The 24,362-nt window shown below is 39.4% G+C and overlaps 1 protein-coding gene across 48 annotated transcripts in view; it reads left to right on the top strand.

Annotated features, from left to right (window-relative positions):
• Window positions 1–24,362, top strand: part of SOX5 (SRY-box transcription factor 5) — an 862,257-nt gene that overhangs the window by 554,579 nt on the left and 283,316 nt on the right. For all 48 annotated transcript variants that reach the window (XM_039544018.1, XM_039543816.1, XM_039543795.1 and 45 more), the window contains one exon: window positions 21,623–21,833. In XM_039544018.1, the coding sequence (XP_039399952.1) occupies window positions 21,623–21,833 (211 nt within the window). The remainder of the gene's footprint in view (window positions 1–21,622; window positions 21,834–24,362) is intronic.

The raw sequence follows: 24,362 nt of genomic DNA, 5'->3' as shown, positions 1-24,362 counted from the left end.
TCTCATTGACTTCTTTATGCAATTGATGCAAAGCCCACTGAAGACTGCTTTTGTCTTTAATATACACCTCTACCTCGATAAAACATGACCCAGTTTAACACAAATTCGGATATAATGCGGTAAAGCAGTGCTCCGGGGCAGGGCTGCGCACTCCAGTGGATTAAAGCAAGTTCAATATAACGCGGTTTCACCTATAATGTGGTAAGATTTTTTGGCTCCCACGGACAGCGTTATATCGAGGTAGAGGTGTACTTTGTATCAGGGTCTATATGGCCTTGGGCACATTACTGAGATACAGTGTTGTAAAGTGCTTGTGATTCTCAGATTGTAGGTGCCTTACAAGTGCAAAGTATTAATTTTTATCATACTTTATTGTAAGCAAGAGAGGACGCTTTGGTCAGGGTGGCTTAGGTTACGTTAGGGACAGTCATGCTGAAAATCATGATTTTATGGCTGTATTTCCTATTGGATGAGACATTTGCTAATTAGTGTTCAACGGGTTTTGTGCATCCATTGCCAAGTTCACTTGTTGGAAAGAAAAAATCCCTTTATTTTTAAAATTAGTACTTATTGTGGGATGCCAGAGCTTTCACTCCATAGATAATATGAACAAGGCCATGGAATTGTAGAAATCTGAGATGGAAAAAGAACTCTTTGGTTCACTTCTGGTCATGCACAATTGTTCCTTACTGTTGATTGATTTATTTATTTGAGCTGCCACCTATGCAGATTCATGCAAAACTGTGCATATTGTATTGTATGTTTTCTTCATAACACTTTTTGAAGCAGGTTTTTCCTTGCTTCCATGAGATGCCAGTAAAGCTAGATTGCAGGCAGAGTATTTGCCTTTTGAGAAATGGCATATCTGCAAACATAGCACTGTTTTCTTTGGAGGAATTCTGAAGGCCATTTGACTAGACTCATATGCTGGGGAGATGGTAAAAGCGACTTCCTAATTTATTCCTTTTAGAAATCAATATATTTGATAATTTATGTTCTGCTTACAGAGCCTGCACAAGTGGCTCATGAATCGATCAGCAGCAAGCAAAAATGAAAGCTAATGAACTCATTTTAGTAGCAAGTTTCTCATTAGCAGGTAGGCTACTGATCTTTCCAGTTCTAAGTCACATGGTCTTTCCGCACACTTGCAAGGAATAGTTTCCCTCTTTTATAAATAAATAAATACACACACATAAAAACTAAACATTAGAAAATGAAGAGTTGGCCAAGTTTTGAAAGCTTCATCACTGCTTCTACATATATATTTACAATATATGTTTGATAATGGGCTGTGGAGGCTGTCACCTCATGGTCACAAGTTTTAAATCTGTCTGTCTTAGGTACTTATATGGTCTTCATTTCCATAGTATCTGAGTGATTTGTGCTGGCCAAAAGGTATTGCCGTATAATAGTTGTTTGATGGCCTTTGTGAAAAAAGTTGGTTATTTCAGTTTAATTCAGGTAGGAAAATGCATCCATGTACCCAAGAACTAGCTCAGTTGCCACTAATTGGTACCTTTGTTCTAAGAGTGGCCAAGGATTAGTAAGTATGAAATCCCCTCTTATCCCTGGAAGTGCTGTAGTACCTACATGTCAGGATTGAGGTATTGTGGGAAAAGTTAGCCTTCAGCTGTCCTTCTGTGGATAAATAGAGGACTTCAGTTTCCAAAGCTGTCAAGTACGATATTCTTTTTTGCTTTTTAGAGAGAAAAAAAGAATTAAAAAAATAGAAAAACATTATTTTAATTGCCAAATCTTTGGCAAAAAATTCCAGATGGCTTTTGAGTTTTTGAAAGCTAACCAAAGTCGCTCTTTTAAAATAAAAAAGGGGTTGAGAGGGAGGGAAGAAATACATTTTTTTAAACACCTCCTACAGTGATGAGAAATATACTGCTTGAAATCAAGCAGGAAAAAAAAAAGATTTTTTGAAAGAGCTGTCTGAGTTCCACGAAACACTGTATGAAAGAAGGGACTTTTGAAACATTTCAGAAAATAAAAAAATTCAGATTTCCCAAATCTCAGAAATAGATTCCCAACTGCCTGATTTGGTTTTTAATGAGTTGGCTGAATCAGATTTTTTTTCTTTTAAGTAAATCTATAAAGCTTTCATGAATCTGGCCCATTGTTTAGCACTTATCTCATGAGTAAACCTTGAGAGATTTTGGCTTGAAACTTACCTAATCACATGTTTGGGAGATGGCCCAAGCCTACTGATTTTTAAAAAACAAAAAACAAAACAAAGCAAAACATAATCAAGAAATCCTGAGGAAGTTTAGTGAATGAGTCCCTTACAAATCTATACAGCCCTTACTTAATGAGTCTGATCCTTTATATATATATATAGGAGTCTTGTATGAATAGGTCATGTGTCCACCACATTTTTCTTACAGTTTCTGACTATTGTGCAGCTCAATGGTGGGTGCATTAGAGTGCTGACAGCCACCCACATTGTGATTGCTTCATCATCTAGATCTGCTCTGACCAGAGCTAAACAGCACAGGGGCTACAGTGCCAGTCAACTACGTATACTAGTACTACCAATGTAGATGATATAAAAGAGAGAGGAACACAGTTTGAGTCAGATGCCAGAGCTAGTATTTGGGGGTGGGAATGTCTTTTACCTTTACACTGAAGAAATTTGATCTGGAAGTCATTAAGAGGGAATAAATAATTGACCACATGGTATCATTTTCACAGTCGCTTTTCTGATGATCATCACCCTTTAGAACTTATTCAGACTTCTAAACAGAATCATTTTTATATGTGAGAAACAAAGTGAACACGAGATCTAAAACCCAAACACCAGATTCTCCTACCCATAGAGACCGTAATCTCAAATAAATCAAATGAGAAGGTATTTATTATAGTTAGAATAGTGGTTTCCTACCTCTTAGGGATTTTAAAAAAGCCTCCAAGTAGATATATATCAAGGAATTATCAAATCAACCTGCTGCTTTATTGGTAGCCACTGAATTTGGCAATCACAGAATTTGATTGTTATATTGAATGGCGGGTTTCACACTTTTGTCATGCTTTGGGCCACTTAAGAGAAGACCCTCACCTGGACTACGGTCCCTTTCAGAATTCTCAGGTCCTCCCCATTCTCATGTATTCATCTGAGATGGGTTGGAGATGGATTCAGCCCACCAAGGTGTGTTATTTAAGCCAAAAAGGAGATAAGGATGAGAACTAGAATACGAGGGGCAAGAATTAAGTTGATATGGATCAACTCCTCAGCCAAATGATGATCTGATCCAATATGTTATTGGTAAAGTATGTCTACACTAGAGTAAAACTCCCACAGCTGGTCCATGTCAGCTGATACAGGCTCAAGGGGCTTGGGCTGAAGGACTATAAAATTGCAGTGTAGCTGTTCAAGTTAGGTCCCAGAGGTTGGACTCCAGCCTGAGCCCGAACATCTCCAGTGCAATGTCATAGCCCTGCAGGCCTAGCCCCATGCCTGAGTCAGCTGACACAGGCCAGCCACAGGTGTTTTATTGCAGTGCAGACATACCCTTAGAGAAACAGCCCTTTGATGGTTGAAACTTAAAATCCTTGCACAGAAAATAATCTAACTCCAGGTGACTCATCAGCCACCTCCCTTCCATTCTTCATTCCAATTCCTGGGGATCATCACTAAGCCACAAAGGAGTCTCAGCACAGGAAACTACCACAATGCAAATCAAGATTGTTAAAGCTGAAGACAGATGTGGATGAGCAGATCAACATCCTGTCTCAAAGGAGAAGTCAGATACAACTCAGGGCCATGAGGAGAATACAGAAATCTGCCTGATTCATAGAACAGGTAGATATAGACCAATGTGGATGCTGATATGGAGCAAGAGCAGTCTCTATGCTGAAATGATGGTCAAAGTCAGGCCATGCCACAATAATGTGCTGAGCAGGTGAGGGATTCTCATCAGAACCAAAGACCAAGTAGAACATAAGGCTGGCCCTGTTAGAGCACTCCTGAATAGAAGGTCTCTAACCTTCAGAGGTTCTGGAATAGCCTTGCAATAACAGTAGAAGAGCAGACAGCTAGTTTTAAAATGGAGCTTGATAAATTTGTGAAAGGGATTAAATGATGGGGTTGCCTTCGATTTCAGGAGACTGGACTCGATAACCCAGGAGGTTCCTTCCAGTCTTAAGATGCTAGGAATTTTCTGTTTATGACTCTTAATGAAGTGATGAAAGACCTTATAAATATAGGATATAATTTATTACAAAAAGTACATTGAGTTTCAGAAAAAAAATTACCTGGTAGCATTAACTGGCAGAATGGTGGAGGAGGAAAAGAAACAATACAAAAGAAATATGAAATTTTAATAAAAATAGGTAAATGTAAAGGAGAGCTCTTTTAAAATGAGCTTTGTGGAATTGCTGGACTATAAAACTGGCTGGAGAACTTGCCCCAGGGAGCAGTGTGTGTGAAGACGGATAGCTCTTCATCACCAGATAAGAGTTTTTTAATAAGATAATTGCAGTTGAAGACTTTAGGAAAGTAAGAACAGCTACCAACTGGCAAAGTATCAGTTTGTTGTGTAGCAGTTTTGTTGCTTGTTTCCAGATTTTATCCATTTTCTGTTGGGAATTCTTTGTATCTGTTTTGATAAATAATTGTACTTGCGAAGGTTAATGGGGTGTCAGTCCCTTATTTACTCTCAAGTCAAATGTGGTACATGCTAGTCAGAACTGTGTAGCTCATGCTTCATGACCAGTTGACCTCAACACTTACAGTGTGGTTATAGTCAGATAAATGACTGTAAACATCACATTATAAGGTCCCATATTTTCTCTCTTGCAATGGCTTTCCAGATCAAATTTGTTCACATCAGAATTATGTATATACACACACGTGTATCTCCACACATATTTACAATTGCCCATACAGCAAACTTAACCTGGGATTTGAAAATCAAGCTGTCTTTTTTCCCTCATATCATTATAAATAATAGATTTTGAAAATGGTACTTAACTGATTGTTCTGTTAGTGATGTGTGGCAAAGTAGAGTGCAGCTCCCTCTTTTATATCTGTACTGACTTTGCAATGGTAATGATAGTAAAAAAAAAAGTTTTTTTGCCAATAAAGCTAGCAGATAGACATGATTCAGAAAACACATGGGGACCAAATATGTTGAATGAGATGATGCCATTTTAAATAGTCCCTTTTCTGCCTATAATTGCCCTTTAAGAGGGGTACACCCATCTTGGAGGGCCATGTAAATGTTTCCATGCTAAACACATCCCAGTATGTGCCAGTTGGGCTCTAAAATTATTGTAACTGGTGATCAGACATGGTTAGCAATTTCCAAAGACTCTAGGTCCTATTTATTTTCCACTTTTTTCTCTCCAATATTTCCCAAGTAGTATTGCTGGATTATGGAAATACAGTGGGTATTTTCTTCATGACTATTAACACTCTGTCAGTGTTTCATATAAAGAGCAAGTTGTGTTGTTGCTTGTTTTCACTGCAAATTGTGGTGGTATGTCACTGAGTTCACATAGTGCAAGTGCTGACATGGCTGCTACTAGTGATATGTTGTATAGTTCTGCAGGGAGAAAGTTCTTACTTATCATCCAAATGAATAATATATATGATAAAAGGTGAATAGATTCCATGATATAGACTCTCAGGCCAAGATTAAAAAATAAATAAATAAATAGGTGCCTAAAGTCAGGCTCCTATGACCTTTACTTCGGCACCAAACAGGTGACCTGATTTTCAAAAGTTCTGAATTCCCAACCTCTCCCATTAGAGTTAAATGGGGGAGTTGCTGGGTGCTGAGATCTTCTGAAACTCTGGCCACTTCATTTGAAAGTCTAAGATGCTTCATTTAAGGGCCTAACTGGGAGTTGAGCTCTTGGAAATCTCTCCAATAATACATTAATATTTTAGTTGATTTAAACAAACATGCATGTGACAGCTCTCAAGGCTGATGTTCTGTGTTTAGTTACAGAACTGATACAGCAACATCACCAAGGTTCTCCCTCTCTGTCCCACATTTGTCCCATGTTAACCTAGTGGTACTACTTATCTCAGAGGATGTGTGATGGAAGATGTGAGAGCATTGCTCATTTTCCAAGACTAGTTAGTCCACAGTTTCTCTTCTGTAGTAGTAGTGGGTGTTTTGAGATTTGGGCACTCGGAACTGGACTAAAACCACCAGTGGCCAAATGTGAACCACCACCAGTCACGTGATAGCTACTTTGTGGTCTCCGTGAATGTAGGCTTAATTGAAACTTGCAGCTTACAGACATTATTATTTCATTAATCTATTGTCTATCTAGATCTATGTTGTTTATGAGATGTGAAGTTGATACAGTGGTGTCGACTGGATGTTGCAAAACAAAGTTGTTGTTTATTATTTGTATTGTGATAGTGCTTAGGAGCCCCGGTCATGGACCAAGATCCCATTGTGCTAGGCATTGTACAAATACAGAACAAAGAGACAGTTCCTGCCCCAGAGAACTTATAGTCTAATTTCAAACCTCTTCTCCAAAATTCAGTGTTGTAATATAGGATCAAGCCCCTCATCTCCAGGATCTTACTTTGAGAATACAGACACTCAGGAACGCCTTACGTAACTCGAATTTTGTGTAATTCAGAAACATATACCCAACCATTACGCAAAAACAAAACAAACAAACAAAAAAAACCCTCCTATTTCTACCTTATGGAACTTTTTCCATAAGTGCGGATTTGCGCAAGTTGGGTTTGTGTAACGTTGGGGGCGTCTGTATGTAATTAATCACACAAAGGCCTTGGTTCTGCAGAGTGCTCTGTTCAGGCACAGGAATACACCAGTGCAGAACTCAATGAAGAATCAAGGCCTAAAACCTCATCTAAAATTTGGATGGGGAAAAAAAAAAGAAACAAATGTACCTATGTTGCTCTATATACGTCTATACAGCAGCTGTGATTCCCAGAATCTCAATTCGGGTAGATGTACACATGCTAGCTCTGCTTGAGCTAGTACCTACAAATAGTTGTGTAGTTGCAGAGATGGGTGGCAACTCAGGCTAGCTGCCCTGAGTACATGCCCAGGAGTTGGGTGGGATTGCACTCAGGAGCTAGCACGAGCCACTGCACATGCTGCCATATTGCTTTTTTTTAGGTACTAGTGCATGTATGTTTACCCAAGCTGGGAATTACACCTTCCAACTGCTGTATAGACCTACACTTTAGAGTACTCACATGATTATTGCTGGTAAAGGTTTCCTGTGGGCTCCTTTATGTAAAATAACATGGTGTGCTCAGAGGGAAGGAATAAAGCAACATTACACATCCATGAATTGTGTTATAAACATATATGCCGCATAGTACGTGATGCTAAAGTGACGTTAGAGAACATTAGAGGAGAGAGAAAAATCATGTAATAGCCATGAGTAATGTTAATAGACACAAACATGATAAGCACTATTAACATCATTAACTGAATGGAAACGCAGTCGGACTCAGTTGTGTCTAATGCTGAGAATCAGGTGGTGTTGGAACAAAGTTTTCCTACGTTGTATTCTACAAGCTTTTTATGAGCTTCAAGTTAAGAAATGCTAAGGAATTCAATATTTAAATCATGTAAATACAAACTAATACCCAAAGTACAATAACTTAATGTGTATGTATGATATTCTTCTCTAACTGACATGTGTGACTCCTATTAATGCTATACATACACATTGTGGAGAAGACTGAACTCCTTTCAAATGGACTGATCTGATGTTTCTGACAATGCCTGCTTGTATCTTGGACAATAAAAATAAACACAAAGCTGTTGGCATGGTTCCTGCTTATAATGTCATTTGCATGTGATTTTCACCACTCCTTCAGATAATTGAATTTATTCAGGCAGTTTATTTTTAAAATGTGTGGTCTCCATGCATGGAACCATCTTAGATTTTAAAAAATAACCAAACTTTATCCACTTCTGTTCCATACATGCATGCATACATATACCATAAATGTATGCACACGTGTTAGAAGGATAGAAGGTGAACAACCGACGAACCAAAAAACTACAGTAAAAAAAAAATAATTAAAAAGATGAAGCATGACTCTTGTAACCAAATACTCTGTCTTTGTGTTCAAGGTCTCTAGGTGCTCAATAGGAGCTTTTTAATTATTTTTCCCTGTTTGATGTTCCTACGTATAATGAATGGATTGCAGTGGACTTTTTTTGTAGAAACCCTGTGTGTGCATCAGCTCATTGCTGGTAAGCACCGTGATACCTGGCTGGATCATGTCCTGAGCCTCGCTCTTGAGAAATTTAAGATCAGAAAAGACAGATTGTTTAAAACCAAGCTCTGTTAGTCAAGTGATGCTTCCTCGTCACAAATTAGGCTAGCATTCTTTCCAGCCAAAGCGGAGAAAATGTCTGCCTTTGGGGTTGGGCAATTTTGTGGGTTTTTTTCAATATCAAGGCAGCATCACTCCGTGATGACTGAGAACTACAGGGAATATGCAGAAACCAATGATTCAAGGAGAAGCTTGGGGAAGGAGAGGCTAATTCCAGCAAAAGTTATTCATCCCCTTCCTACGCTAGATAGCTTGGTATGACTTCAGTAAAATAACTGTTTGCTATAGCTTTTGTTACTTGCATGAAATACTAAATTGGCAGCGAGTAATTTGTAAGCAACATGTTTCATGACATAATCAGTTGCAATGACCTGAAAAGGCTTTTTATCTGCAAAAGTGAATTAGATTTGTCTGCCTCAAAACTAGCAAGGATAAGAAAACATTTGCAGTGCTCAGTGTGATTTTTTTGTAAGATGATTGGAGGCAGGGGTGTAGAATTATCATCCCCATACAGTTTTGGAACAATGAAATTCTTAATTAAGGATGCCAAAGTATGACTCTGTATAATCCTATCTCACTGTTCAGAGGTCCCTTGGTAGAAGACCACATATGCTATAGTATGTGACTTAAAGGTGTCGAGGAAGGATCAACTGTGAATGAAACCTGGTGAGGTGGGCTGAGTCAATTTTAAATCAGAATTGATTTGCTTTTATGGCTTTGTAGAACACAAGTTTATGCATGTAGGGTTAAACTAACTCCTGTGTGCAAGACCTTTGTACTTTTAAGTTCTTATACACCTAGAGGAATGAACATGGGGTAAGTATTCAGGAACTCTAATGTTAAATCTACTCTGCAATTGACTTATTGAGTGGCTTGGGCAAGTCATTTCCTTTCCTTGTTTGTTCCATCTGTAAAATGTCATAGGATTAATTTGTGAGGATTAATTAGTGATTTGTGGTGCAGCACTTTGATGGTACATGCCACGCAAGTGCTAAATGTTTTTATTTAATTTCTTTTTGTGTTTTTTTAACATTTTATTTTTTGTTAAACATTCTGATAAGAGCATAACACCAAATACCATTAAATCCTATCATATATATTTGTTCTACCTTACTATCTGTCTATGAATGTATACATTTATCCCATGTGCATTACTATAGTCTCTGAACATCTTATAACATTTCTCATGTGGTTTTATTGCTCCCGAATTGCCATCACTGAAGCTTTCACATACACCTTAAATTCTTCTTCCAAATTCAGTTTCTCTAGGACTGAGGAACAATATTTGATAAAATGAGGGTACAGTTAGTCGAAAAAATATATCAGGAGTTAGGCAGGAGAGGGAGGGAGAAGAAATCCCAGAGAGAAAGTAGGTCTATTAATAAATGTGGGAAAGGATGAAAACAGATTCACTGAAAAAGGCTAAATTTCTGAATTGTCCTTATAATCATTCTTTTACCAGAAATATATGATAAATAAGTAATAGGCAATTAGAGAGTATTGGAGACCTTGATAAAAAGAAGCAGGTAAGAAAACACTTGGAAAATTTAGATACATTAAAATCCATGAGTCCAGAGGCCTGGATGAGGTCATCTCAAGGGTTAAGTGAATGAGGTAACAAATTTCTGAACCACTGGAAATTTACTTTTGAAAAGTCATGGATTCTGATCTCCTTATTCACACTGGAGTCAGAGGGGTGTCTCGTGAAGTAAGGTGGGAATAAGGTAATCAGATTCTGATCCATATAGAACTTGGGAGCTTCCAGAAGATTGTTTCCAAAAAAAAGGGTTCTAATATTCTAAACAGGGGGTAGGGAATGAAGAGTGGGGGAGTGATTCTGGCAATTGTCATCACATAAATCTACCTGTAATTCTTAATAAAACGGTGGCACAAATATGTAAACAAACACCTAGAGGATAATGGAACCATGATCAATATCCAACATGGCTGAAATTTTCAAACCACTGCAGGGGATTTAGCCACATGTCTTCCATTAATTTTACAAGCATAATGTTTAGCTTAATAGAAGATGTGTGGCTAAATCCTTGATATTACTTTGAAAATTCCAACCCATGGGTTTATAAAGAGCAAGTCATATGAGAACAACTTGATTTTTTTAATTAAGTAGGTGAAGGATATGCAGTAAATAAATACACCTGCATGTAAATGAAGCATTTAATAGACTGTTTCACAAACTTTCACTTGAACATTCTTATTGTCTTGGATATGAGCACTGTCACACTGGTTGAGAACAGGTGGAAGAACTGAAGGAAGGGTAGTGCTAATGCACTTGAGTTTTTGGGAGATGTGTATTGTGGTGATGTATGACCAGGTTTTATTTAACATCTTAAAGAGGTGGTGCTAACAGCATATTCATTAGAGAAAATGGATCTTTCCCTTTGATATACTGCCACAGTTGAGATCAGCAGGGAGGTTCATGCAGGAGCTCCCTCAATGTAAATGAGTGGGAGCTGCTGGCAAGGTGTTCCCTGTGAGGGGTCCCCTATTTTGGAACCCTTTTCCTCCTCCTCTTGGTCTGCCAGGGGCCAGACTTGTTCATCTTCCAGGCATGCAGTAAAAGCCCATCATTTTTCTTTACTCTAAGGCAGTTGAGGAAAGACTTGGCTGAGGTGAATATATTTATGGGCACTCCTTCTTTACTTTTTCATTTTTAATTTATGGGATAGGCACCCAGTACACTGGATGGGTGCCTATAGTTGCACTGTAGAAATTTGAAGAAACAGATTATTCTAGAAGTTTTAAGAAGGAAATTAATTAAATACATTAATTAAAAATTTCAACTGAACACCAGTGAGGAGAGACAAATAACATAAAGGGAGGTTAAAACACTGTGTATGTAGGAAATAATAAAATGTGTTTCATCCTATAAAATTACAAGCTAATACAGCGGGAGAAAAATAATCTGTAACACAGATAATCAATGGGAGGAAGGCACTTGGAAATGCTGAAAGAGATTTAGGTGTGATAGAGCAAATTAGATACGAGCTTGCAATGTGGCATGGCAGCAAAAAAGGAGGTAACAAGAAGGTAATTGTCCTTTTCTTCATAGCTCTGGTAAGATTACATCTAAAATATTGTGTTCAGTTCTGGGCAATTCAAAGATGTCAACAAATTGGAAGGATTTCAGATACAAGCAACAGAAATGATTAAAGGGCTGTAAGAGCTGATTTGTGAGGAAAGATTGAATGAGCTAAATATGTACAGAAGAGCTAACTATGGCCCAGCAGTAACTAAGGGAGGCTGTGCTGTCTAAAAAGATGAGATGGGTACAAACGCCATGGAGGAAGAGGGATTGTCCAAGTGTGGTGAAAGGGGATCTAAGTGGAGTAATAAATTGAAATGAAGCAAAGAAAAGTTTATGCTGAATATTAGGAAACATTTCCTAGCAGTGAGGTTGTTTGATCTGTGGAATATTCACAGGGGATCCATTGTTTGAGACATTTTAACTAGCATGACCAAAACAATTGGGAACATACAGGTGGACTACGTTGTGCCATTGAGGCACATCCCTGCATTCCGGGAGGGGCAGAACCACATTGCCTCAAGGAGGAGCATTGAAGGCATTTTATGTCTGCGGCCATGTCTTTCACGATGAGCTAGGGGTGTGATTCCCCTGCTCATGCATACGTACTCAGGCTAGCTCTCAGCAAGCTAGTGTGAGTAGCAGTAGCCACCTACCGTGGGTAATGGCAGTGGAGGCATGGCTGAGCTGTACGGAGTCTATACCCACTGATTCCGGGTGAGTCTGTACTCAGCACGGCTCAGCCATACCTCTGTTGCTGCTACCATGGCTACACTGCTATTTGTAGTCATGCTAGCTCGATCAGAGCTAGCGCAAGTATGAGTGGAATAATACCCCTATCTTGGAGAGTAAACATAGAGAGGCAGAGCGCCTGTAGGGTAGCACAAAGTACTACAGCCCTTTTAGGGTGCAGCATTCTCCCTGCCCCTTCATTCCCTCTTTCAAACACTGTGATCCTCCCCTTAAGGAGTATCCCGGTAGCAGCTCTGAAAATGGAGGCTGTAATTCTGGCCAGCCTGTGCGTGATATGGGCAAAGGAGCGGAGTTCTTTATTCCATTCCCCGCACCATACACTCACATAAAGGATTAGCTGGAATCTTGCCCTTAGGGAACAATCTTCCATTGGTCACTAAACAATGGACTAGGTGATCTCATAGCACCTTCCCATCTGTGAGTGTTATAAATTTATAGTATGTTGAAAATATCAAAAGTAGAAAACCGGAGAACAGCCTGCCAGTCATTGAAAGTCTACGGCATCCCATAATGAGGTTGTGGTAATGTATTGTAGTACATGATCAGTAAATAATTTCATATTTTAAAACTATGGTCATTTTATACCATGTTATTTCCAAACTAGCAGAAGGGTTTAATACAAATTAAAGACTAAACCAAGCAGTTTTGATAAGTAGTCTTGTTTTTGTTTAGCAAGGTCTTAAGGGTGATCTTTAATCCCTCAGGGAAGAGATCATAAATGTCTTAAAGTGCTTTTGCAGGGTTTTATTTATTGTTTTTAGCCATACAGATCACTAGTAAGAAGATAACGAGGCTGTCATAGTACAAAATGTTCTTTGTTTTTACAGGTTGTGGTTAATATATTAGCAATTCTCAAAATGCCACTCTTGCTTAATAAGTGTTTTTGAGAGCAAATGAAAACCTACATTTCATTCTTGAGATCAGTGCTTTTGAAGAAAAGGGGAGCATTTTAGGAAAATGGAAATATATGTCTAACTATGTGTGGCATCGCTACCTAAACAGGATCTGTGTCACTGCAAGTCCCTCACCAAATTTATGCAACACAGTACTATTGGCATGATTATTTTTATTATCCCTCATGCAAAAGAAGGATTTGCAGTTTCTTTATACAGGAAACATTTTATGATAGCCAATATGAAAAACTATGCAAACAGTTTGGCTAAAAACAAGATAAAATTTAAATGACCCAAAAAACTGGGGAAAAAAATCTGTCAGATTTTCAAAAGTGGCTCCAAAGTTTATCAACATTTGCTTTATGCACCCTTCACCACTGCAGATACATAATCATACTCATAATTCTTTGATCTGCAGTGCACCCAAATACAGAAAGCTGGATAAGCCCAGGCCAATAAGAAATACTGAATGTGAGCTGTTTGTATGGATAGTGAGAAGATCAGTGAGAGGACAAGAAAGGTTTGTATTAAGGCAGTGGTTATCAAACTATAATCTGGAGATCACTGATGGTCTATGGAGAGCTGGCTCCTCCTACTTACTTTCAGCTGCCTCAGTTGGACTCATCAATAGAGAGAAGAGCTTGCATTATTGTAAATGTAGCTGGAAATAAGGGGGATGCAGTCTCCTATATGGGCTATGGGGAATGGAGGGAAGATCAGAAAAGAAAGTTATCCTCTCAGACTGCTGCCCTGGACAGGACTGGAGGAGACATCCCCCAATGTATGGAAACTGCCAACCAGAGAGGACTGAAGAGCTACTGATGGAAAAGTAGTAGAGAAGAGAACTGGCAGCATATCCAGGGGAGTTGAGAGAAAGGAGGATTAGGCAGCTTGGCAGCATTCCATGAAAGAACAGAATCAAACACCTGGTCAGCATGTGCAGTGATTGACTAATGATTGTGTGACATTGGTTAGAGCTGAGCGTAATACAAGGAGTAGTTGCCATGCAGGTTACATACACACAGCTCAGGCTGTGCTGATACATCTCAATCTTTGTTTGCAATGCAGTCCTAGGGTGCTTCTGAGCATGGATTCTTCTAGTTGTGCAGCATTAAGGAAGCCAAATGTGAAAATGCTGATTTGCACATCTCAACACAACAGTGGATATGGCTCTGGACAGTTTCAATGACATACCCGAACTTTCAGTGTGGGATTTTCAAAAGTGCTCAATATAGGCAGGGCTGGCTCCAGGCACCAGCGAAGGAAGCAGGTGTCTGGGGAAGCCAATAGAAAGGGGTGGCACTCCGTCCATTATTGGAGTAGTACGTCCGGATCTGCGGCGGCAATTCAGTGGCGGGTCCCTCAGTCCTTTGCTTCCTCTTTGGTGGCACTTCAGTGGAAACTCAATCGCTCTGCTTCAGTCTTCGGCAGCAGGTCCTTCACTTCCTCTCTTCCTCTTCAGCGGCACTTCGGCGGCAGCTCAATCAGGTGGTTCTTTTTTGTTTCACCACTTGGGGCAGCTAAAAAGCTGGAGCCAGCCCTGAATATTGGCCTAACTCTGCTCTCCTTGAAGTCAAAGTTCAAGGGAAGCCCAGTTGGGGCACCTCCAGTCCTGTCCTGTCTGACTGAGCACTTGTTAAAATCCTATCCCCAGTGCCTTACAGGAGCCATATTAATTGGTCCTTTTCAACTAGAACAATCTTCCTAGCACAGGTTATCAGGCCCCTAACTTCTCCTAATTCACATCCTTCATCAAACTACACTTCTTCAGCTAGACTCATTAGTGTTAAAGCCTATCTCAAGGTGCTGTGATTTGAATACTAATCTCACAACATGCTCTCCTCCCACTGCTTTGTCACTGTGTGTCTCTCTGTCATGTGGTTGGCAGCTTGCTTTTGTGCTTAGTTTTGGCCTATGTAGATATTAAGGTTTATGGGCAAGGACTATGGGCCAGATTTTCAAAGGTGTTTCAGTGCCTAAAGATTCATATAGGTGCCTAGTGGGATTTTCCAAAGTGCCCAATATTTTAGGCACCTAACTCCCTTTTATTTATATAAATAACACTTTTCTAGAGCCTTTCATGCAACAATCTTCAAGCTCTTTAGGAATAATATCTTCCAAAAAACATCTTCCAAAAAACCTCGAGTATTTATTAATTAGTATTTATTCTTATCACCACTTTTAATATGGGAAAACTAAAGCACAGGGAAGATAACTAGCATGCTGGATATCATTGACCAGATTCCTTGCTTCCCAATCCTGTGCTTTAATTATTAGACCATGTTCCTTGATAATCATAGAAGTTACAGATGGAAAAGACCGGTTAGATCATCACACCCAACTCCTGCCAGTATAGTTTCCAGTCTTGTGGTAGAAGTCATTAAATAGATACTACAATGCTGGATTTCAGCCCAAAGGACAAGAAGCAGCAATGATTGCCAAAAAAGGAATCCAATACCAAGTAATATATCAATGTTTTAGATAAGGAACTGACAGTTCCAAAAGATGTATTCGTACAATCCTAAATGTATTATCCATTTCACAGAGTCAAAAGAATTTTTTTTCTTAAATCAATTTAATTTCAGTTGAGTGTGGTATGGTTTATATAATCAGTGAAAATGTGAAACTCTGCATTTAGAAACATCTCTAACTAAAGAGAGTCTCTCTCCAAAAAATAATGCAGTTAAAAGTTGTTTTCTTCTACCACCATGACCTCATCACTCAACTCCACAGATCCATTCACCGACTACTTCTCCATTTCTATATTACATTTCAGCTCCTCCCCCTCAGCTTTAGGCCCCCTGATGCTGCGGTGAAGCTCTGTGTGGGTGGAGTAGGGTGACCAGACGTCCTGATAAAATCGGGACTGTCCCAATTTTGAGGAGTTTGTCCCGCATCCTGACCAGAGTACGGTCGGGACGCCATTTGTCCCAGTATTTTGTTTCCTGGTCTTTGGCAGCAGTTCGGCGGAGAGTCCTTCAGTCGTGGATGGTCTTCAGCAGTATTTCGGCAACGGGTGCTTCTGTCTTTGGCGGCAAGGTTTATTACCTGCCACCGAAATACCACCGAAGACCATCCACTACTGAAGGGCTCTCCGCCGAACTCCCGGATGGGTGAATGTGTTTAAAAAAAAAAAAAAAAAAAGCCCCCCTCCGCCCCCTGGTGTCGGTCCCGATATTTTCCCCTTAACATCTGGTCATCCTAGGGTGGACAGATCTGCTTTCATGGATCTGGTTACAGGACCAGAATCTGAGGCTCGACTCAGTGCTACCCCTTTCAATATCTTAGCTCTTATTTCCTCCTACACCCCTACCTGGACCCTATGTTCTGCCCAATCCTTACTTCATAATGGTATTTCCCGTTTCACCCCTCCCCTTTTTTCCCATACTCTCTTGTGCTCCAAGTATCCTCCATCGTCTTTTTCCGATCTCTTTAGAGACCACTTCTCCCCCATCATTGACTGACAATTCTGCTGTGAGAGAATTCATAGACAAAAGACCTATTTAAATATAAGATAGAAGCTAGTTAATTCTACGTTTTTTAAGTTGTTCACTAGGCTAGTAGGTTCATCTTCTTGAAGGTGCCATGAGTACAGCCACCACCATGCAGTTTTCAAACAACATCCTCAGTACAACACAAACAACATAACACAGGATTCTAGGGGTGGGGTACGGGGCGTGTCAAAAATTCCTTACTGATTCAGTAGCACATTTCTTACTGAAAATCAATGGGACTTCTGCTTGGGTCAGTTAGAATCCTTTGACTATCCCACTCATAATCCTGTGAAATAGCAGGCAATACTGAACTGTCTGAATTTTAAGTTTTTCTACAGTAACAAAGCTGAAAAATGTTCTGCATTTAAAAAAAATAAAGTTTGATTTTTTTATTTATTTTTTTTACTACTGTATAATGCACAAAATAGGCCAGAAACTTTTTTTTTTTCTTTTCCGGGGAAAAGAATTTCTGGTTTTCTGTTTTTTGTGGGTTGGTTGGTTTTCAATATTAGAAATATCACATGTCAAGTTTGGTATTTCTTGGTACTGTGAGTTTTCATGCTTTAGTTGAAGTAGTAGGAAGGTAACAAAGGGATTTACCAAAGATGTCCTTTCTCAAAAATATATATTAGGCATTGAAATTAAATAGCTGTTAACAAAATGCAAACACTTCTAAGCAGTCTGACTAAAAATCCCTTGCCTTCACAATTGCTCTGTTTTCAGTCTCTTTCCCTTGTAGAAACTTCACTAGTTTTCCAGTTGCTGTAGGGTATTCCAGGGTAGACAGGGCCTAAATATTTAATTTAAAAGACAGGGGAAAAAACTTTTTTTTCTTGTCTTCTTCACACATTATAAAGAGCAAAAAATGGGCAGAAGTCCAGCTTTAAAAAACCCTGTTAGGTTATTCTTAACATAAGGGAACTTTTTTTTTTTAAACCAGACAATATTAGTGCTTGTTTTAAAGACAGGAATCTTATTGCAGGTATTTTTGGCTGAAACCCCAAAAGTCATCTTACCTTTATCATTTTAATACTTCATATAGAGCATCCCAGAATAAGAGGGTAGTGGTAATTAACAGTTTCAGTTTAGCTCTGAATTTCCATTTGGTTACTGGTCAGCTTAGGTAACAAATTTAACTTTAATGTTACAGAAGCACAGTTTTCTATCTGAGTTTAATTTTGGATTAGGAGCTGAGAAGTCATATCTGATAATGTGCATCCAAAGACTAAGAAGCAGAGGCTGAAATGTACTTAAAACGCTAAAAGATACTATAGAAATCTGCGTAATATACAACTTGTTCCTTTTGAATAAATATTTTACATCACTTTAAAATTGGAAGAGAGTTTTACTCAGACTATGGAAATGGAAACAGGCCATTTTAAAGATAAAAAATAAAGTTATTTTAACAGCAAAATATTTGTACTTTTTATGAGAGCAAGGGTAACATTGAGTAATCTTTAAAAATCTATCGCTGAGTGAGGATAAGTCCATTGTCCAGTGACATGACTTTTCCTGTCAATCACAGAGGTGACAAGGGGGCTAGATTAAGTAAAGCTTGCCCAAGATTAACAAAGGAAGATTATTGACCTCATCCTGAAAGGGCAGAAGCCTGTTTTATCATTAAACCTTGGAAGAGAGATCCGTCCATAGGTGGCAACTTTCATATAAATGAACAAGTGTTTCTGAGGGACTCTAGCTCTGAATAGAACCAGAAGGCTTGAATCTTGGGTCAATCTATTTTTCATTGTTGGGGGGGTGAGGGGAGAAAAGTGGCCAGCCCGAATGACCTTGTCAGCAGGATCTTTGTAGGTTCCTGACTGCCATCTAAAGTGGAGAAAACAAGAAACGACTGCATCAGGTGTTGGTGAGTACAGTCCCAGTTCGGTGTTTGATTGAGTGTTGTGTCAGCACACATTAACAAGCAATTCACAATGTAAATGAACAATGGACCCCCATACACAAAACAGCTGCTAACTGCATAAAACTGTTACAGGGATTAGCAGAGCCAGAGGCTGAAATGTAATCAAATTTGAACAGGTGAAATGGTTACATAGCAGACAGAGAATATTCCTGGGTGAATTAGCAACAGCATCTAGTTTTCCACTGTTGTGGTGACAGGGGTTTGTAACACTTGTGAGGTCTGCTGAATTTCCATAAATTTCCCTACCTTAACAAGTATTTAGAGAAGCTGGTGCATGCTGCTGCTGCTTCTTCTTTTTTTTTTTATGACACTTGCTAGAAAACTGTAATGTGCTTTTCTTTCAGTAAACTGAGTAAAATTGTATGTTTTTTGTCTTTTCAAAAGATTGACCTGCTAAGTCTCACTTAGTTGAAGGGAGACTTTCCTACATTGGGATTAATTTTAGGCAGTTTCTGAAGTGTTGTCCTCTTGCCATTAAGGATTCTTCAAGGTGTTGGCCGTGGGATGTTTAAAGTCTCATGCATAATTTCTCAAGAATTCCCTCTCTGAAAGTTCCTTAGCTTTATACAGCTCTTAACATATGTCCATAAACATGAGTAAGTTGTTTATGGAAGTTTTTCTTTCTTTTTTTTTTTTTTCCAAACAATGAAAGGCTTAATAGGTCTGAAAGGCTTTATCTTTCATTTTGTTTTTTTCTCCTAATAAAAATGTGAAATAAATAGAAGTGAATAAGGTAAACCAAAGACAATAGTTAAGCATTTCAGGCTGTTGTGCAGAATGATCATAGGGTACAATCATGGCTAGTCTGGTGGAGGGTATAGGCTCACCTCGATATGCTGAGGTTTACACGTGAAACTCTCATTAACACTAATGGATGCAATGTGCACCCATTCCTGTGCACTGGGAGGAGAATATTCTTTTTAGATTGTAAATGACACAATGAATGTATGATTGCTGCAGATCTTTTTGGATGAATAGTTCACTGTACCTTAACTTAGCTCACAAAAATTTGAATGCAGCTGTGGTGCTACTGTATGTGTGTTTTAATTAAGTGTAGTGTACATTAAGAACCACCTGGGCATGAATAACCCATATATGTGATATTCAAACACTATGTATGCACATACATAGATGGGGTGGTTTCAACAAAGAGTGAAAACAATTTACTCTTGGAGCAGGAATTTTAAAATATAATTTAATGCACAGATATGTTCTTTTGAAGTCTGTACAGGGCTTAGGTCTGACTTATTTTTTTTCCAACTCTGTAGTCTTACTGTATTGGTATTTATGTGGCCCTCCCACATCAGAGCACTTCACAATCATTAATTGATATATCCTTATAATACCCTAGCAAAGTAAGGAAGTATTACTGTCATCCCTGTTTTAGCAATAGGAAACTGAGACCCAGAGAAACTTGCCCAAGGTCACACAGGAAGTATGGAAGAACCAGGAATTGAACGCAGATCACCTGAGCCTTAGTCCAGTGCATTAATCACAACACCACTCTTCTATCTTGATGCAATTTCCCCCTTCTGAACAAATAGCCCATATAACTTTTAGTAATGGAAAGTATTCTGGGATACAGTTTGCATGCCAGTAGTTTGTAAAATATGTTTTTTAAAAGTTGCCTTGCATTTCATTGTCTCTTCCTTCAATTGCTGTAGTCCTGAATATACAACCTAAAGCTATCATTAACCCCCCACACACCCACACCCACACGAAACAGAAACAAGATAATTTTTGTTTTCAGTTGGTCATCTGTGAAAAATTATCAACGTTATTGAAACTTCATGAAATATTCCACTATATATTTTAATAAAATTGTTTACCAAAAGGGTTATGGAAATTTTTTGGTGACATAAAACCACATTTTCTTGCTTAAACCTTGGTTGTCAATAAATTAAGACTACCAAAAATTATTTGGAATTTTTTTTTTTTGGTGAAAACCAGTTTAACAAAAAATGGAAAATGGATCCATTTTCAAACCCTGCAAAATGAAAACAGTTTTTAAAAGTGTAATGATTTTTTTCAACCAGCTTTATAACTGAGATGAGAATCTGGTTCACTGACTTATTAGTAATGGAAATAATTATCCAACATTTTATACAAACACATAAGGAAATACTCTGTAGCGTTATTATGAGCTAAAGAAATAAGAGAAGAATCTGAACAGAAGGAAATGTTTGAAACAGATAATAGAAATATATAATTTTGCAACATTATATAATATAGATATATGTAACAAATTAAGGACCTGAATGAAGACATTAAAATCAAAGGAATTAATCAGGTACATAGTTAACTTTAAGCACACAGTGTTTGCAGGATTGGTTTCTAAAGTAATAGCAGAGGAAGAAAGGATTTAAGAGGCATATGCAAGAGTGACAAAAAAGATTTAAAAAGAGACAGAAGTGTCATTGAGTCAGAAAATGATACTTCATATGCCAGGAGCTGCAGAGAAGAAGGCTCTCACATTAATGGAGGCAAGTTTGTACATATAGGACCTAGATTTGTCATCTGTTAAAGTCAATGAGATTTCTTCTGTTGACTTTAATGCAAGGAAGATCATGCCTGTATTTTAGGAAATTGTGCAGTTGTATCAGTGTGCCACCTGTGAGTGTCATGAGGACCACCCTTGTGAAAAATATTGTCTTTAAAAGAAAAGAGGGTATGAGATGGAGGTGGAGAAAAAAAAATGAATTAGAAGCAGTAAAATGATTGCTTCTTTCCTTAGAGATGGGAGAGCTACTTGAACTGTGAGTTGAAAAAAAAATCATATAGTGCGGGGATTTAATAGCTGATTATTATTTCATTTCCAACAGCAACTAGCCATCATGGCATTAAGTGCTTTAAAAAGGCAGGAAATTAATTATCCTAGGGAAAAAATCTGAAGATTGCACATAGAAAGCTGTAAAAGAGCAAACAATTAAAGGTAATCAATACCATTGTTATTAGAAAACCTATGAGTGCAACACTTCTCCTCAATTAGAGAAAAACTGTATTTTATGTTTCTCTCCTGCAAGCTGATCTTTGCTCACTTCATCCTGTAATCTTAGTTTATCCTTTATTGAGAAGCTTTGTTCTGGATGTTTTTGAAGCATTCCATTTCTTTTTAAAGGTTTCACCAGAAGAACAAACAGCAATGAACTCAAAGAACAAAGCGTTGTTATTTCTTTCGTTCTTTTCTCCTTTTTCAAGTTTCATCTCATGTCTCTCCTCTTTCAGGAAGTTGATGGCAATAAAGTGATGTCTTCATTTGCCCCGCACAACTCATCTACCTCACCATTGAAGGCAGAAGAAGGTGGGCGTCAGAGTGGAGAGTCATTGTCCAGTACAGCCCTGGGAACCCCTGAAAGGCGTAAAGGCAGCTTAGCAGATGTTGTAGACACCTTAAAGCAGAGAAAAATGGAAGAGCTCATCAAAAATGAGCCAGAAGGTAAGGCCTGGGAAATGGGCCAAAATTTTGTTTTCTTTCCTCCAGGTTCTGTCAACTTTGGATATCCATCCATCCATCTCCTGCTCTTGTTGCTGGCAAAATGGAAGAGTGTGTTCTGGTTACACTAGGGATAATTTTTACAAGTGTTCCACCATTTCACTAGCACTGTTTAAACTTTTTCCCCAGCTTTGCCCTACTCTGCTTTATATGGGCTAGCTGCTGCCAGCACTGTAAGCACAATGTCTTCTAACTTGGCTCAGAATCAGGTCTAACTGACATGCTGGTTGCTACTGTGGTGACAAGCCAGGGCCCATCTACATTAGGGCTACTGACATTGCTAACTCCAGTGATCTGAAAACAGTGTTATCAATGATGGCAAACTTTTGAAAAAAATCCACTTGTATAGACAGTGCCAATATTTGAAGGACAGAAGGTGGAATTTGGTAATCATGAAAGGTCCTGGATTAAGTGTGCCCTAAAATATAATCCTTTTATTTATCTATGGAACAGATACTGTGCAAACAGATGTAATATAAGTTTCTCCTGTGCTGCTCTGGAAATTTCTCACCCTTAACATTCAGGGACCACCTCTAGGAGGTGGCAGTAGAGTCTCTGTGCCCTTTCTGTCCTTGGCTTCACTGCCAGAGATATGAGCCATCTGTCCATGGGCAGTGGCTATCAAAAGCCGGGGGAGGCTGTGCCTCCCCAAACAGCCGGGTGTGGTCCCGCTCATGCTCCACCCCCGCCCATGCTGCACCCCCACTCCACCTCCACTTCCCGCTGGCACTCTGTGGGGCCACGGACTGGCTCTTTCCCCCATGGTCCCAGGCCGGACTCTGGGTGGCTGGAGTTGTGTTTGCACTGCCTGGTGTTCAGGGCCGGGGCTGGGGCGTGGGAGGACGCCCACCCTCACTGCAGTCCGCCCGCCTGGCACTCTGGGGTGGGGGCCGTGCCGCCCATCTGCCCGGCGCTCCAGGGCTTTAGTGAGGGAGCCACACTGCCCACCCGGTGCTCCAGGACAGGAGTGCTAAGGCAGCCTAGGGGGCAGGGGAAACTGGTGGCCACAGTTGGGGGGGGGCCCTCTGGGCTCTGACAGGGGAAGGCAGTGGGGTCTCAGGCAGAAGAGGCAGGGCCTCAGGCAGAAGGGGTGGGCTGGGTGGGGAGTAGCCTCCCACAGTTCACCCTCCGCCCATGCACCTGTCCTCTAGGAACTGACCCTAGCACACCAACTCATTTAATAGAGGCCACTGAACAGCCTTTATATGGGAAATATTTTCAATCACTATCAATCTGGGCTGGATTTAAACCAGTGATCTAAAGATGAAAGTCTCCATGTTCCATTATATTCCCCTGAGCCATCCAGAAAATATTATTGTAACTGTTTTGGTAGACCTTGTGGATTTCCATGGCTCCAGGGGTTTGGTGCTCTTATATGAGCCCACTGCTACTGATTCCCTAGTTCCCTTGCGTATTACTCACCATCTGACTTTGTGTCTGCCTATTTCTTTTCAATTGTTTTTAAAAGTGGAAAAAAACCCAACCTCCGAGCTCCCCAAAAGCTATACTGTTCTTGGGTGTGCATTGACGGTGCCTGTGGGAAATGTTTAGGACTACTTCTACATTTGAAGAAAACTGACTGACAAAAAAGCAAAGAGAAGTATAGTCACACTCTCGCACACATGTACACATGACATGACTGTAAATTAGTCTTCTCTTTAGAGGGGCCCCCGGTAAGAGTCTGCCGGGAAACAAATGCTTTGTTTCATAACCATTTTATAAAAAAGGTATTAAACATATTGAACCATTCTGGTTTGTTTTTACCACTGACATTATGGCCAATGTCATGACTTTCCTTGTGCCTTGGAGTGGGCAAGACTTCTACATCATGGCTATGTGTGAGGCAGTGAGGAAAAGAAGAGGCAGAGTTGTTTAGGGGATGGGGAAGAGGAGGGATTTCTGGAAAACATGTAAATAAAGTGTTGAGTAGGAAGTTGTGCGTGCTCCAGAGACTCCATTAAGGAAAGGCCACAGTTAGAGATGAGAATGGTTACAGCGCCTATGCATTTCCTCATCTCCACTAAAATGAAAATATACAGTACAAACAAAAGGTCTACAGCTTTGTAAAAGATTGGGAGAGTGGAGGGAGCGGGGAGCAACTGAATGTTGGGCTTTACAAATGTATGCAACAGAAAATCTTTTCTCCCCTCTAGCCATTGTTCTATTGTCTTTCAAAGGCCATTAAAATGAACAGCAGGTTGTGATGAAAATTTCATTAAGCCCTAGTTAAATCATTATGAGGGTGCCATATTCATGTCTCTGTTTCCTTCCCATCCAGAAATAAAAAGAGAAAAGAAGGTTGTTGTTTTTGTTTTGTTCTACTCTTCTTTTCCCTAAAAGCAAACTAACAAAAGTTGAGAAGTTAGAAGAGAATGGGAAATGGGGCATCAAACAAAAGGAGGCCACTGAGGTGAGCTGGCTAGGAAAAAAAAAAAATTAGACTTGCATAAGAGCATTAAAAGGTGGTGAGGA

The sequence above is a fragment of the Mauremys reevesii genome, linkage group 1, assembly GCF_016161935.1.
Source record: "Mauremys reevesii isolate NIE-2019 linkage group 1, ASM1616193v1, whole genome shotgun sequence".
Lineage (NCBI taxonomy): Eukaryota > Metazoa > Chordata > Testudines > Geoemydidae > Mauremys > Mauremys reevesii.
The sequence above is the reverse complement of the archived record's forward strand: the minus strand, read 5'-3'. Positions and strand labels throughout refer to the sequence as shown.